This window comes from Gopherus flavomarginatus, chromosome 1 (genome assembly GCF_025201925.1).
Source record: "Gopherus flavomarginatus isolate rGopFla2 chromosome 1, rGopFla2.mat.asm, whole genome shotgun sequence".
NCBI classification, from domain to species: Eukaryota; Metazoa; Chordata; order Testudines; family Testudinidae; genus Gopherus; species Gopherus flavomarginatus.
The window spans coordinates 172,871,085-172,887,774 of NC_066617.1; the positions used below are offsets into that span (position 1 = coordinate 172,871,085).

The 16,690-nt window shown below is 37.4% G+C and overlaps 1 protein-coding gene across 3 annotated transcripts in view; it reads left to right on the top strand.

Annotated features, from left to right (window-relative positions):
- The window catches only part of NECTIN3 (nectin cell adhesion molecule 3), a 118,167-nt gene that overhangs the window by 60,181 nt on the left and 41,296 nt on the right, over window positions 1-16,690 (top strand). For 2 of the 3 annotated variants that reach the window (XM_050958861.1, XM_050958870.1), the window contains exons 5-6: window positions 1,832-1,983; window positions 12,995-15,968. In XM_050958861.1, coding sequence (XP_050814818.1) covers window positions 1,832-1,983; window positions 12,995-13,587 — 745 coding nt within the window. In that variant the 3' untranslated portion in view covers window positions 13,588-15,968. Of the gene's footprint in view, window positions 1-1,831; window positions 1,984-12,994; window positions 15,969-16,690 lie in introns of those variants that run through there. The other variant, XM_050958879.1, reaches the window with a different exon arrangement.

A 16,690-nucleotide genomic window follows, 5' to 3' on the forward strand; every position in this document is an offset into this window, starting at 1 on the left:
TTTTTACAGTCATCTGTTTTTCTTAAAATATTGCTCCCTAGTCTAAACCTTCAGATAAATCATGAGACATAAATTCAGGTCTTATTAAGCCCAAATGTATTATCCTGACTGAGTCTCAGACTTCCAGTAATGGTGGTTTGAAGGACTGAATTAGTTAAATTGTGTTAATGGCAGTAAAACCATATTGTTACTAGTAACAAGTCTTTTTATTAAAAATTTGACAGAACTTTGCTTTAGTTTCAGGCCACGTTAATCCTTAAGTTAATTCCACTGACATGATTTGGAGCTAAACCAGAGATTAAGTTGTTCTGTTTTAAGATTGTTCATTCTTTGTATAGTTTTTGAAAATGTGTCCGTCAAACCGTACTTGAAAAGAGGGGAGATGATATATTTGCAGCCTATAAACCTGCAGAAGAGCACAAAAGACTACTGCTGAGGGAATTCTGTGCCAAAAAATTCTGCACACAATAATTAAAACTTCTGCAAATTTTTATTTGTCAAATAAATGTGGAGGCTCCAGCATGGCATGGGGAGCACAGGTCACTGACTGCACAGAGGTAGAAGATCACTGTGCAGCTCCACCTGCCCCCCCGGGACACTAACTAAGCGGTGAGGCTTTACCCAACTGTGACATAGTGCAAGGACAAGGTGTGCCCTTGAAACACCCCAGAGCCCTGCCTCTATGTGCCAGGTGTGGGCCGGCAGGATCCAAGTGTGGAGGGGCTTAGTGTGGGAGGATCCAAATGTAGGTTGAGAGGGTTCTGTGTGGGGCAATCTGAGTGTGGGAAACTTAGTGGGAAATCTGTGTGCGGGGAGGATCTGGATGCCCAGGGGCTTTTTGGTGGGTTCTGGGTAAAATGTTAATGGAATTCTGCAGAAGGGTCCAGGTGAAGGTGGTTGGGGCTCTGTGTGGAGGGATAGAACTTGGGGGGAAGGGACTTAATGGGGGGGCTTAGTGGATGATCCAGATGCTGGAGGTGTTAGGTTCAGTGGGTGGGGATCCAGGTGCAGCCAGTTGGGGCTTGTTAGGGTGGGGATCCAGGTGCAGGTGGGTAGTTGGGGTGGTACAGGGGGTATGGGGCTAGTTGGAAGGGTTCTGGGTATAAGGGGGTCTGGATGCACGGGGGTTGGGTGGATAAGGCAGCAGCTCCCTGTATAGGGATCCCTCTCTCTCTGCAGCTGAGGCATGATGGGTACAGGAAGTATGGGGGGCAGTAGGAGGAGAGGAGGGAGTTTGCAGAGCTTCCTACAGCTGGGAGAGAAATCGGGGGGTGGGTCTGACATGACCCCAGATACCATGCAGGGGAAGAGAAAGTCCTGTCCTCTCTAGGCTAGCTGGGACTAGCAACTGAGCCTGGCGCCGGGTAGGAGCCACCAACTGGGTCTTTCCCAGTTCTGCCCTCTGCCCCACACTGATTTACCTCTGCTGGCTGCCCTTGGTACCCGAAACATACTGCTGGAGAGGGTCGCATGATCGCTCTGTATGGCTTCCCTTTGCTTCCCCTGTCAGAAATGCATTTATCTGCAGGGGAAACAAATCTGTGAGGGACATAAATTCTCGCATGCACAATGATGTAGAATTCTCCGAGGAGTAAAAGATTCAAAATTCCAACAGACTTGTAATAGAAACAAACAAATTGACTTGACATTATTGTTTCTTTAACTGAAGGGCTTTACTAATATAACAAAATAATTGCATTCTGCAGAGCAAGCTATTTGTAAACTTAAAGTAATTATAATTGAACTTTTTCAGGTAAAACATTTTTACATTTAAATTCTTTCTGTAAATTCTGAGAATGCTTAAACTGCCTCCAAATATTGTCTAATTCAGGTTGGATGGGCAATGGCCTGAAGGTTTAATGTCTTCAAATAATACTCTGCATTTTAACAGTCCATTGACTTACAATTATACTGGGACTTATGTCTGTAAGGTGACCAATTCCCTTGGACAAAGAAGTGATCAAAAGGCGATCTACATATTAGGTGAGTTGTTGTTTCTCCTTTCCCTTCCTAAGGATGCTTTGTTAAAATACTGTGTCAGAAATTGGACTAGGTGTCTAGTTGAATGTGGGTTTTTTTAGCCATGTTATATAACAGGTTACCTAAAACTCAGTCTTTAATTAAAGGTGATATAAAACTGGGAAGGACAAATGGAAATAAACATTACCCTACTAGTACTGATACTATTTCAAGGGGCTAATATCATTGTTCTGTCATGCATGCTGTCTGTAAATCGTAGTACTTAAAAGGACCACAGTAGTGTCTGAGACTCTATACCAGCCCTAAGTGATGGTAATAAAGATAATGAAGTAAAACCTAGCGCCTCCTAAGAGCAAGTGTTTCCCTCTCTCTTTGGTGAAGACAGCATTGTTGACAACATCCATGCTACCTAATTTGAGATGAGTTGACAAATGGAAGAGATTTTAGCTGGTAAGGAATTAAATAAAATTGTTGAGTTAGAGGGGGAAAAGATGTTATAAAACCCAAACTTAAAACACTTTTCTCAGAGAGAGGGAGTCTGGTTTTATTCCTTTATCCTCAGCTGAGCTGGTCAGAATGCCTCTTACTGCTCATACAGAGCAAGCATAAATCTAATTACAGGCGAGTCTCATCTTACACGGGGGTTCCGTTCCGCGGTTAGCGGGTAAAGCGAAAACCACGTATAGTCAAAATTACATTGAGTTGAATGGCGGGCGAAATCACCCGCACTACAGGTACAGTATTAAAATTGTTATTTTTCTCTTTTTTGGTATTTGTTTTTGCCAACCGCGTAAAGTTGAAATCGGGTATGTTAAATGTGCGCAAGATGTGACAGACCTGTACAGGGGGCAGAAATGGTTAGAGCACATTGCTCCACCTCACCCTTCCCGTCTGTGTGGTGGTCTCTTGTGGGTGGGGTATTGCCACAGCTGTTGGTGGACTTTGTTAATATTTAAATTAGGAAAGCACTTATTACAGTGCTGGCTATGGTAAAAAACCTCAGTAGCAGACAGAAGTGCCATGTAATCATAGTATATATTTACTTGAGTATAGCAGCATATTGAAAGGATACCATGGCTTAATGAAAATCATATGTGGTAGCATCAGAAGTAGAGCTGAGACCTAACATTATTATATTACCATGATGATGGGGGTAAATTAGATGGAATTACTTAATGTTATCAATAGGTACAAATGTGGTGGCAGTATTCAGAACATTAACTATAAATTCATTATAGTCTTTCTACGTTCTTGAGGGCCAATCTTCATGATAAGGTCTCAATCCATTCTTATTTCAGTAGCTACTATGCTGGTGGCTAGTGAAAACTACTGATTCAGCCTGTAGACCACTGAGAGTGAGTAGTAAAGTAAGTGCTTCTTTGGCTTTTGGAGCAGAAAAATTATCTATCTTGGAGGCTGTGAATGGCGAATGAAATTGAGCAAGATGGCACCGAACAATGTACATGTAAAACATTTGAGATCACACCCTCTGTATACCAATTACATACTTAAGCATTCTTCACTACTTCATAGCAGCATGGCACATGCTGCTATATCTCAGAGCAGGTTCACTATAATCCAGTGGGAATGGGAGGAAAAGGTGAGCAATATTGAACTCAGTACACCTTAATCTGGCCTGGGGAGAATTCAGACAATACTGTCAAAGATAGAATTTCAATATTTTTAACTAAATTTGTATAAACTTTATGCAAAATATTGCAGTGTTTACAAAAAAAAAACAAAACCCTATGAAAATAACATCTGAAGAAGCTCATAAGTATGCATATACGATTCTGTGACATAAAAATAAATTTGTCTTAAGTATCAGTTACCTTCATGAGAATAAATCACCTGTAAATTGTTCTGTCATACTCTGCTTTTTTTGTCTTAGTTGAACTGTTACATTACTTGAAGATTGCTAATGCTTAATTGGAAAGGTTGACTAAAAAGCTTTGGAACAACTGTACAAAACCTATTAAGGTTTTTAAACCTTTCTGTGTATTTAAAATAAAATAAACCATTTAAACAGAGGTGGTTATTTTGTTAAAATAGTAGTTCAGAGCTATTTTAGTCCTTTCAGAATTGATGACAAGAATACCTAACATATCTGAAAGGGAACTATAATCTTTAAATCTGTTCATTTGCTTGTTAACTATTGCAGAAAAAATCAGCGGGAACTAGACATACAAGGTATATAAAGGAAAATATTTTAACTTAATTAAAAGCATTGCTGTTTTAGAGTTACTGTTGCTTTCTGATCATGATTTTTGCAGTAACTTTTTATTTTAAGCTTTTCTGTTAACCTACCTTAGTGGCATAAAAACGTTTTTAAAAAATTGCTTTACCTGTAGCACTTTAAGTTACTGAAAATGAAAACTTTTGAAAAATTGAAATGGTTTTTTACCCAGGTGAATCTTTGCATTTTATAAATAAAACTAACAGCTCACTTTTATATTACACATCTCTCAGGCACAAATACAATTTTTTGTCCTGTTAGCAGCATTGCAGGAAAGATGAAACTTGAACTTTTTTTAACAGTACCCTAAAACAAAGTTGCTGCAAAATCTTCAACTGTTTGATGATCCCCATTAAGTGTGAATCAGTCTGATTACAGCATTGAATTTCACAAAACTCAACTATGACAAGATATGTGCCATGATATTTGAAATAAAAGCAATTCAGCAGTACCTCTTGGACAGTTAAGCTGTCATAAACTTAAGTCCACTGTTGCCTTTTGAGCTCACATGTCACCAGTTAACACTGGATATCATGGGGGTGGGGGAGAAGTGACATGTGAGACACTCTTAGTCTAGGAAGTTAGTTACTTCAGTGGTATAGTAAGTTTTAAATAAATAAATCTCTATAATAGACCAGTGTTTCCCAAACTTGGGATGCCGCTTGTGTAGGGAAAGCCCCTGGTGGGCTGGGCTGGTTTGTTTACCTACCTTGTTTGCAGGTTCGGCCAATCGCGGCTCCCACTGGCCACAGTTCGCTGCTCCAGGGCAATGGGAGCCGCAGGAAGCTGCGCGGGCCGAGGGATGTACTTGACAGTATCTTGGTCTACATATGGGAAGAGTAGCTAAATCCAGAAGGAACAAATGTATTCAGAAGTGCAACACGAAAACTAATTCCAATGTGAAAGCATAGCTTAATGTCCCATTCTTAAAATAAGACACAGGTTTTCCTTTCTGTCTCTCCACTTTGTAGCGTTAGTAAACATACCACAGCAGGCTCAAGAGCAAATCTTACAATAGGTTTTCTGATGATTTCAAATGAGAGCACGAAACCACTAAAAGTATCCATTTAAATTGGGCTGTTGTAAAGAGGGGAAAACATATTGATACCTACTGTTTCATAATTTTTTTTGTAAATTTTAAAGAGATTTTATTTGGCGTTACAAATTATAATACATAGAACCTGAAAGTTTAAATATAGTTGATCTTGAAAAACTAGTTACTGTGGTTTTTAATGAATGGATTGCATCTATTGTTTAGACACAATGAGCATAATGTGGCTGCAATCTTTGTCAAGTGAAATAACCACAAAATGTATAAAGTTACTTTGCTCCCCTTTTTCTATTCCAAAGGTAACAAAGGTTCTTAGATTTTCAAAAATGGATTTTTCCACTAAAAATCAGAATTAACTATTTATATCTTGAACTATTTCAGTGATCTTAACATGCTTGTCCAAAGCTTCCAACTGATTTTAAAAACTTTTTTTTTTTTTTTTAAATAATCTCAACAGTACATACCAGTCTGGAAGAATAGTCAGAAAAACTTGCTAGCCAGTCATTAATCTGTAGGTAAACAGTCATAATGATGGTGACCTAAGAAAAAGCACGCCTTATTTGCTTGTCCAAAAAAAAAAAGATATCTTAAACTGAAATTGGCAAGGTTGTTGAGCTATACAGCGAGTACAAAAGAAATTGCTTGAGTGCTAATGTATATGATTGTAAATATACATTCTAAGATAAATTGAGAGATACAATTGTCAATAGAAGTATTAAGTCCTATTTGTCAACTTCTGTAGACTATTTTTTGAATGAAATTCTTAAACTTAATAAACAAGAAAAGTAAAAACCAGATTAAACATAAAGTTCATCTGTTTTTGTAGTTTCCTAAAGTAGGAAGATAAAAAGGGTTTGGAACTGAGCTTAAAGTTTGAGGTTTTTTACCTAATCACATATACAGCACTAAAATGCCATAATGTGTGGTGTGTGGGGTTGTGTTTTTTGTTTTTTGTGGTTAGATACAGGTAACGAGCTCATAGCAGAAACGATGTCTAGTGCTGCACAACTTCTCCTTCACACAAATGAGTAATGCCTTTCAGCTGGAATTCAGAGGCAGTGCTGGAGGCTCCAGAACTGAAGCCTGCCTTTAAACTCAGGCCACCAGAAATTATGCTACTCTTTGCTGGAACTCATTTTATCCCATCAACCGGGTTTACATTTTTACTCGTATTTCTCTGAGTTTGTCAACTTCTAGCACTGGTCTCTCCTCAGATTAGAGATGATCAGAGCACTAAGGGTGTAGTTTTCTGGGAATAGCTCAGCAAGCCTGGAACTAAGTTTAAGAGGTGCAGCTTTTCTGGAACATCAGAGGGCAGGGTCTTAATGGCAGGGTGTGGTGCTTTGAGTTGGACAAGCTGGGTAGGAGTCTTGACTCCTGTCTGAAGCCATAGACAGGCTTTCTCAGGAGCACGGAACTCCTCTCAGCCTGCTCATGGAGGTAAGTCATGCAAATTTGAGAGACTATGGGTTGCAAAAATACAGAAGTAAGCCTCCCTTTCACAAGACAGCAACTGTAAAGCTTTGAATATGCAGGTAGGAGATATCAGGTGCCAGCAAAGGGATTTGAGTAACTTTTCCAGTGTCTTGAGTCATAGTCCAAGCTGCACAGGAAAATTCAGCACAAACTTGGCCAATGATCAGAGAATAGGATCCCAAGAAACTAGACTTTGTCAGAGAAAGTATATTCCTCAGAGTGTCTAATGCGGAGTTGCTAACTACCATGTACTCCTGGAAAACTACAAGTCTGTTATGGGATTTACTCTTATTCATTGTCTGTTAATATCAGGAGCAGCTAAGATCCTCCATGACTGAAAGGCAGCTCACCACTGCAATGGTGCTCTGTGCACCATTTGTTGCAGTGGACTTGGCAGCTAGGGCCATGGTAACTGCAGTGACATGAGATGGTGGTGGTCCTGGCCTCAGATGGTAGATATCCCTTCTGGGGTCCAAGTGACCATAGAAAAAACTGCCATTTCATCCTCAGCATGATCACAAATGAGGCAATGCACTATAAAATAAATTGGAGAGCGACAGCCCTTTCTCTAGGGCTTTATGTATATCCCAGCTTCTGCATATAAGCCTCAAATGCCTCAGTCCTCTTTCAGATAATAGTCCCCTGACTGTGGCCTGTATCCCTCCAGAGCCATCTAAGAAACATCAGTGACTTAATCCATGATGCTCATTGAGCATCTTCTTAACAGACCTGCAGCAGGGACAAGTGTTCAGGAAATAGTTTTGATGGCATCGTTAAGATCCTGGCTGGATTATCTGTGCATCCATCCCCTTTTCTATTTGGCAGTTGCCCCTGTTAATTTAAAGAAATTTAGACTGGGATTATCTCGAACTAGTGGGACCTCAAGATAATAAATAAGGAGTGTTAACAGCTAGTTGAACGTTACTCAGACCCCATCTCTTATCCCCGTCTCTCTTCAAGAATCTTCCTTCATGAGCTGCTTCTAGAATAGGAAGTAGACTTCTTGTCAAAATTGGGAGTGGTAGAGGAGGTAACTCAGAAGGAAGGGCATCTACTCCAATTAGTAATAGATTCCAAAGTAAAAAGGTGGGTGGACACCTATCCTAGACCACTGATGTTTAAATGCCCTCATTTGTCATGGCTCATTCTGGATGGTCACCCTTGATTCTTCTATCCCCTCACTAGATCCTAAGGATCGGTTTGAGGTGCTGTACCTGCAGGATATGAAGTATCCTGCAGGTACAGCACCTCTTAATCCTCCCAGCACAGTTTCTGTGGTTCATAGTAGAGAAGTTTACTATCTGTACAGTGTTGTACCCTTCACTCTATCTTTGGCCCCTCAGGTATTTTACCATGGGCCTGTACTTAGTGGTAGCATACCTAGGGAGTCTGTACCTTTTAAGCTGGCTGACAGGTGCTTTTCCACAGTGGGTCAGACGCTCAACTTAAAAGACCTTAGACCTCTTAGCCTCCCTCGGCCTCAAGGTCAATCAAGACAAATCCACAGTGACTGATATAAAGCATTAAACTCCTAGGAAGCTGCGTTAGACTCCAAGTTGGTGATGACATATCTATTGCAGTTAAGGAGTCCAAACACTTCCAATTCTTATTAGCAGAGGAATTGTGAGCAGTAGAAGTCTCCTTGGCAATGACGGTTTTGAGGACTCTTACAGCCCCAACAGAACAATGCTGTTAATAATAAAAACTGTCTCATGTGAGGTGTGCATACTAAGAGCAGAAATTCTAACACATCCTGGGAAATGGCTGCCTCATCGTTTTGTTCCAGTCTTTAGCAGCACATTTGAAGATGCGGTGGCATAGATAGGCATTCCTAGAGCTCTAAAGGTATCTCAAGCTTACACACACTAGTTGTACTGTGACGCGTAAAGGCCCCGGCATTTTGATTGTAGTGAGATGTACAGAGTGCTTGTAGGCAAAACAATAAAAATTTGAATTAGTTGATACGTCAGGTGTCTGGAAATGATTCATCAGGTTACAAGTGAATATCTGAGCTTCAGCTGGGGAAGATCTGCAAAGTAGGTTTTGATTAAATTGGAGGCATCCTTTGATAGGAAGATGCAATTGGGGTAGTTCCTAGATAATTCCTTAAACTATATAAAGCTTTTGCTTTATATCATGGGTAGGAGGGACTTGTGCTTTTTCCTATTCTATCGTAATAATTTAAAAATTCGCTTTGTTTCTTGCCCACCACCCTCATTTCTTTGAATCACTGCTTACCAGCTTTCTGTTTGTTCTGAGGAGAAGCTATGCAGCAGAATGAGAAATGAGCATTATGATTTTCCTTCTGTTAGCAACTTGTCTCCTTGTTTAGCCCACCCTGATAGTCGAGTAGGAAATGAAATTTTTTCTTGAGAGACTTAACCTTAATTACCTTAAAGTTACCATCTGATTGCTGTTAATTGGTTGCTGGAGTGTTCCTACAGCTCTGGACGAAATCTTCTAGTGGCTTGAGTTGAAGGGTGCAGCTTAATCCTGGAGTCTAAAACAACAGCTTTGGGTCATTTCAGAATTCCACAGGTGAGAGGCATTAGCTATTTATTTTAAAGGAGGAGTGAAGCTGCTAACAGAAAACTATCAGGGCAGAAATGTCTCATTCTTGAAAGACAAATTACATATTGAACAGAAACAGTAATACTCCATTGTAAGTATTCAGTTGAAGGTGCTTATTTGGGGTTCTAGACTGTAAACTAGGGGAGGCACAAGTAAGTAGGTTGAGGCAGATAATTAGCTTTATATAAAATTAACTGTACACTTCATTAGTTAGCATGTGCTGAAGTGAAAATAAAATTTAAAGAAGCTTTTAGGCCAGCAGTTGTCAACCAGGGGTATGTGTACCCCTGGGGATACGTAGGGTCTTTCAGGAGGTACATCAACTCATCTAGATATTTGCCTAGTTCTGCAACAGACTACATAAAGCCAACTTAGCAAAGTCAGTATAGACTAAAATTTCATACAGTGACTTGTTTATGCTGCTCTGTATACTATACACTGAAATGCAAGTACAATATTTGTATTCCAACTGATTTTTATTTTATAGATATTTATGGTGAAAAATAATTGCTTGCTTTTTCATCAGTAATAGTGTGCTGTGGCACTTGCAATGTTATGTATGAGGTTTGTAAGCAATTAGTTTTGAAGTTAGGTGAAACTTGGGGTACGCAAGACAAATCAGACCCTTGAAAGGAGTACAGTAGTCTGGAAAGGTTGAGAGCCACTGTCTCAGGCCAAGTTTGTCAAAATGGAATTTATTATTTTGCGTGCCTCAATATTCAGGTACCCAATATGAAATACTATTTCACTGGGTTGAGTATGAGATAATTTCCAGTGAATGAAATGTCTCAAAAAAAAACAAAACAAAACAAAAAAAAAACCAGTGCTTGCTGGCTTGCTTCTGGAAGTTTTGGCTTTGAGCTGTTACAGCAACAACAGTGGAGAAATTCTGGCCCTGACATTTGGTAATTGGGGGAGGAAGGGAAGGCTGTATCTTTATTTCAGAAAAAGTTAAATGTAAAAGGAAATTTAAGACGTTAGAGTTCAGTTTTAGAAAATACTAGAGAAACATTAATAGCTGTTTTGTTAAGCGTATGAATTGCCAGGTCTCCAAAATACGTGGCTCCTAGATAAAAGTAGGTACAAAGTACAAGTGTTCTGGATTTCTAGAGACTTGAACATACATAAATGAAAATTGAGGGAATAATCTTATTTTAATTGACACTTTGAGAGCTACTTCTTGGAATCCTTTTAGACGTTCTGGTTGTGGACTATAACAAAGAAACTTGTCTACAGTATTACATATTCAAATTATGTTCAGGTTTTCAACTAAGAATATTTTATAGAACCCTTAACACTATATAAATTAATAAAGCAAAAAAGCTGCAGTGGACACTGGTTTTACTTCATGGCAATTGGAAAATGCTTTCCAGGAAGCAAGCATTGCTTACTTCTGAACACAAATGGAAGAGTTTAAGGGATGGCATTTCAAAAAACAATTCTCTCTGGTGAGGAGAACTAAGAAAGGATTATAGCACTGTCATTTATTTCTTAAATACTTGACTTTGCCCCCATTACCTGGTTCTGATGCCATCTGAAGTGTTGTAGCTATGAGTCTAACCTTTTATTTCTTTAATAGAACAAACAGTTGTCAGCCTTGACTTGGAGGGGCGGGGAGGGGATTTGATTTCAATCTCTTCCCTTAAATCTAAGGAGGAGGATGATGATGATCCTGGTAAATTGGGGTTGTTAAAACCTCTAGCCTTTTTCCTTTATAGGATGAAACAAAGTTTTTTTTCCACTTTTTTTCACTTGAACTTCTGGATCACTAAAATCATCTGAATTCCTTTTGTTCATTACTTTAGTGCATCTTCTCTCCTTTCTTATCTTAAATTCACTTTATATATAGATGTGTTTAACAAATCACCATGAACCTGAGTGGGCCTCAGTTTTGTTGCTTTCGAAAGATTTTTTACAAAACTAGCAGTAAATACATTGAACAGAACTTGGCAACACACATAAATTGTTACATGACACAATACATGAAATGCAGATGGAAAAAATCAATTGCAGTAAGTATTGTGTGCATTGAAAAGATAAATTATTCAACGTAACATAAGAATTTTATAACCAGTTTTACACAATTGTTAGTATTACCTATTTTTTTTAAATGGAAAAACATTGCTCAATAAGAGCCTGTAAACATTGCATTTGTCAGAGGCTCCGAATTTTTTAGATCTTACTTCTAGTTTTGTTTAAGTTACTACCATTTCAGGCTGAGTAGCTTAAATACTACTTTAACCATTCTTATTAGTTTCACTATTGATGTTTAGTTGCCTCATTAGTAACAAACATTGTTAAGAATGAGAGAGCTTGATACTTGGGTATCTATTGTGTAAGCAGTTTTTTTTTAATATTCTCTCTAAAATGTAAACTGAAGTCAATCAGTCAAAATTTTTCAGTTTTAACAACTCTTGGATGAATTAAGTTAAGCTTGAAGCTGGTGATAAGCTACTAATTCATACAACAGTTAAGAAATCATACTTAATATATTGTTTGTGATTTTGAAATTTAAGAGATCATGAAGTCACTTCATTTTAAACCACTTACAGATATTAGGCAGTCTTGTATGACTCCCGATGGTTCTTACATATAGAAGCATGTACATCACCAGTTGACTTAGAAAATCAGAAGAAAAAAGGATCTCATAAAATCTGCTCTTGGGGTTGCACAAGTGATGCTTCAGTGCATACCGTTGAGAGAGCAAGATAAAACTCGAATGTATACCATTAGGAAGGAGACAGGGAACTTAGAAATTTAAAAAAAAAATTGTTTAAAAACAAGAGTTAAACCAATTGACGTTCTGGAAATGTACTATTTATTACATACTACAGAAAACTATTTTTAGTGACTTTGTTCAACTGTTTTCTGTAGAATATTTTTCTAAAACAGTGGTTTAAAATATAAAGTTGCATTGTTACACTGACATCATTCTCTTAAAAGAAAATTCATAAGTAGAGAACTGCATAACATAATTTAACTTGGAGTTCCTTCACCATTCCCCACTTAAGCTGTTGAGGTTCTATTAACACAGCGAAAGTTTTGGGGAGAATAATTAAAATAAATAGCTTACTTTCTGCTAACTTAGCGCACAAAGTATAGTTTTTCATTCTTTAAGAGTTTGTTTCAATACACTGAACAATTTCAAAATTTAATAAGTTTGTTAAAAGTGAAGACACTATTTGTCCTTTGCCAGTATTAATTTTTCAACCAATATTTCTTACTTTTGGCTGAGGAATTGGTTAGTGGTTGGTTTTGTTTTGGTTTTTTCTGGTAGATGAGATCAAACTGGTTGGAAATAGTAAACTCTAAAATCTACATAAATTGAAAAGGAGCTTCTCCATTGTTTCATGAGAATTAATAGTTATTTTAAAATTTGACAATGATTGCTTTTGTGCTACAAAAGCAGTTCCCCACTCTGCTTATCCTATAGTCCAAAATGAATACACAGAAGACAATTCAGAATCAGTTGGAAACTATAATCTGTATTGCAAAAGTACTTTGTAATTGCTCAAATGTCTTAGAAATTTAAGAATGAAAAACTATTGTCTGTTAGTAGAGAACAAAATATTTACATATTCATCAACTTGGCTTTCTTATAAAACCCTCTACTGATTTAGCTTGCATTGACATTCTTTGCCTTTTCTGTGTCTTGTCTACCCTATTCCTCTTTCCATTAGATCCTCCTACTACTACTACCCGACCACCTACGGTTCCATGGCATCCTTCAACTGATGGCATCACAGGTTTAGCAACAGAACCAAAACTAATACATTTTCCAACATCAACCTTGCCAGCAATGCAGGAAGATAATTGGGGTATCATCATCGCTAGTGCAGTGGGTGGGGCTCTCTTTCTGATACTTGTAAGTGTTTTGGTTGGAATTATCTGCTATAGGAGAAGACGGACGTTCCGTGGTGACTACTTTGCTAAGAACTACATTCCACCATCCGATATGCAAAAAGAGTCTCAAATAGATGTTCTCCAATCAGATGATGTGGATTCTTACCCTGACAGTATAAAAAAAGAAATAAAACATCCAGTGAACAGTCTAATATCAAAAGATTATTTAGAAGACCCAGACAAACCAGAGTGGAACAATGTAGACAATATTAACAGGTACCAAGAACGGTATGAAAGACCAATGGATTATTATGAAGGAGGAACACTGGGAATGAAGTACATGGTTGGCGAATGTTATGATGACAATGAAGAAGACTTTGTGTCACATGTAGATGGCTCAGTAATCTCCCGGAAGGAGTGGTATGTGTAGTAACCACTGATACCTTAACTTGATTCATACAGTTCCATTCATTAGTTGATCATTTTCAGGTTGTTTATATTTTTACTTGAGGAAAAACAAGCTTTTTGAAGTTGATTTTCAAGCTTTTGATATTGTAAAAATCTGGGTTAAATGTATCTGAGCTGCTTTATGATTTTTCAATGCTGTACTACTGTCTTTGAAAATATTGGAATTTTGATGCATAATGCTTTATTCGTCTACAGCACATGTAAGAACCAAGTGCTAAATTAAAGTTACCATACAACGTTAGAATTAAAAAGCAACTGTCTTGGCTTTGTAATTTAAAAACTGTTTACCTGAGACTATGATCAAGTATAATCTTTGTTAAGCATATGGTTTTTTATATATATATAATATCACACACACATTTTAGACAAAAACAAGTGAGTTAGTCTTAAAGCTGAAGTTTATCTAAGGTAAATTCAATTCTTAAGTAATTTTTACCATGCAAAAACATGGATTTGCTTAAATCTGTTTTTTCAAAGATATGTTTTACTTTTCTACACAAAAATGAACACCTCTTTGTTTTAATGAGCCTTCCTGTAATATGATGTGCATAGTTAGTGGTAACTTTTAAAGAAAACATGTTGCATTGAAAAAGTTAGAATTCTCAGTGAAGGAGTTTTAGAGGAATAACAATGAATATATGGAAGGTTTTGTCTTGTAGTTGATTTTTGAGAACCATTTTTTTTACACTACAGTTCATTTCCAAAATGTACTATTAGTCTGTGTACAGAATTTGTCAGTTATAGGCCTGTATTTCACATGAGATCAAAAACTGATTCTCGAACTTAAAGAGAGAGAACTTTCAACTAGAAATGAGATGATGCCTGGAAAGTTTTCACTGAGGATCGGGAAATACAAGGTTTGGTCTCAATTAGATAAAAATTCTAAGCATATGAGGGAAACGAATGGTGTTAATATAGCTAAGATATACAAGTTTAAGATTCTAGCAGAATACAGCATAACATAGTGTGCAGAACATTAAAAGGTATAGGGCAAATTTTTACAATCTTTTGTGATTACATCACCGCTTTTAAGAGTTCAGCATACTTTTTTTTTCTTTTAAAACATGTATGGAAAGGGTTAATGTAAAAAAAAGTGCTATTTAAAATAAAGCAAGTAGGGAAATATTGCTATTTAATGCTGTTAAAAATAATTTGTACAAGCACACAGTGGAATCCCCAGAACAGCAGTTGTATGTATTACTCAGTTGGGTTTGTTTGTATTGCATTGGTTTGCTTTGTTGCAAATAAGCAAGTGGAACTGTTGACTAAAACAGTAAGCAGTCTTGTAGCTAGGAGAAGGAGATGGTTACTAGAAATGAAATTGCATGCTTGGAAGTCGATTTCAAGAGCTGGAACAACCTTGCCTCTTCTTCAGTAGTAGGTTCACTACCTCAGCTTTGCAAATGAATAGAATGGAATCTGAATGAAGTTAATTCAGAATCTAGTCTGACAGCAGTTAAATTGTAAGAATTTAGAGATGATAAACAGTTCTGTGGTGAAATTCATATTTTAAGCTTTCAACTTGACATGCATGAGTTTAAAAACTCTTATCCAGGAAAACTTGCCTGAATGTTGAAGTCCAGAAATGAAAAAACTTGGTGGGGCGCCGGGGGTGCGGATGGGGGGAGAGAGGAGATTGCCACACAGATAACAATTTTACAAGCTTGGGCCAGAATTTTAAGGATGCTTAATGGCTACTTGTTTGAATGTTTCCTTTAGTAGTAAAAACACTGCAAAACGACAGAGTATTTAAAGCTTTACAGTAGATACACTATCTATATTAGGCTTTTGACACTAGTCTGTGGTTCCAGATGACTGCATGCCTTCAAAAATGAAGGGTAGACTAGTAAATTCGTATAAAGATTGCAACGGTTTCCTAAGGCTAGTTGCGTTCATAATTGAGAGTTATGAGAGATGTGTATTAAATTAATTGACCAAAGTCTCAACTTAGCACAATAGCAAGGGGGTCATGCTCAGGTGTAAACTCATGCAAATGAATTCTTATAACACACGTGTCTACTCCAAAGCCCACTGAAGTAAGTGGATCAGATTCTACATATAGAACTTCTTGTCTCTGAGAGATAATTTAACTTAAGAGAACCTTTAACTGTAAACTTGATGTCCATGTGAGACAATTTGGGCCTTCGGTAGGTTTGGTTTTTGTAACAAGTTGAGATTTAGAGATGGGTATTCCCTATCCTCTTAAGTGTTCTTCACCATCTTAAATTATTAAACTTTGAGTTAAAATTTTTAAACTGAAGAGGATGGTGATAAAGACTCCAAAAACGTTGCAGTGTTTCCTACTTGATGTATGTTTGCTGTAAATAGAGAATTGATTGTAAGTATGAATAGTTGTTGTTTGAAATAAACTTCTGCTGTTAAATTGAGTTTTTGAATACAGGTAGTGTGCAGAACTGATTGAAAGACATGAAATAGTGAGCTAAAGCTCCCACCCAAATATATGTACATTAATTTTTAAAAAAGGTTTTTGGTGACAATCAGCCTTCAACTAGAATGGTTTGTGTCACTCGTACTTTGAAAATTATCTCTGAAAATCAGCTCGCGTGCCAACTTCAGCACCTGTGCCAGAGGTTGCCTACCCCTGTTCTACATATTTAACTGCCTTTCAAAATAGCGTATATAGAGAAATTTAAGTAATTAGCATGGTTGATACTTAAGGACAGTTCTACCTTAATTATTAACAGTATGTTAATTAGTCACTTAAAATAATTAATGACTTCATTTCAGTTAATAAACATTGTTAACTGTTCTCAAGTATTTGGACACATTACCTTCTTGAAAGCAAAAGCGGTTCCTTGGATGACTTAATTCATTCTGACAGAAGTTGACTCAACAAAATTTCTGACCAGTGCAGTGTGATGGAGTTTGTTACTCTGTATTTGCCTTTGAGACTCTTCCTGCTGCCTTCTTTGCTTAACTAACCAGACAGTCTAGGACAGGGGTTCTCAGACTTTTGTACTGGTGACCCCTTTCACACAGCAAGCCTCTGAGTGCGACCCTGCCTTATACATTAAAAACAAGTTTTTATATGTCTAATACCATTA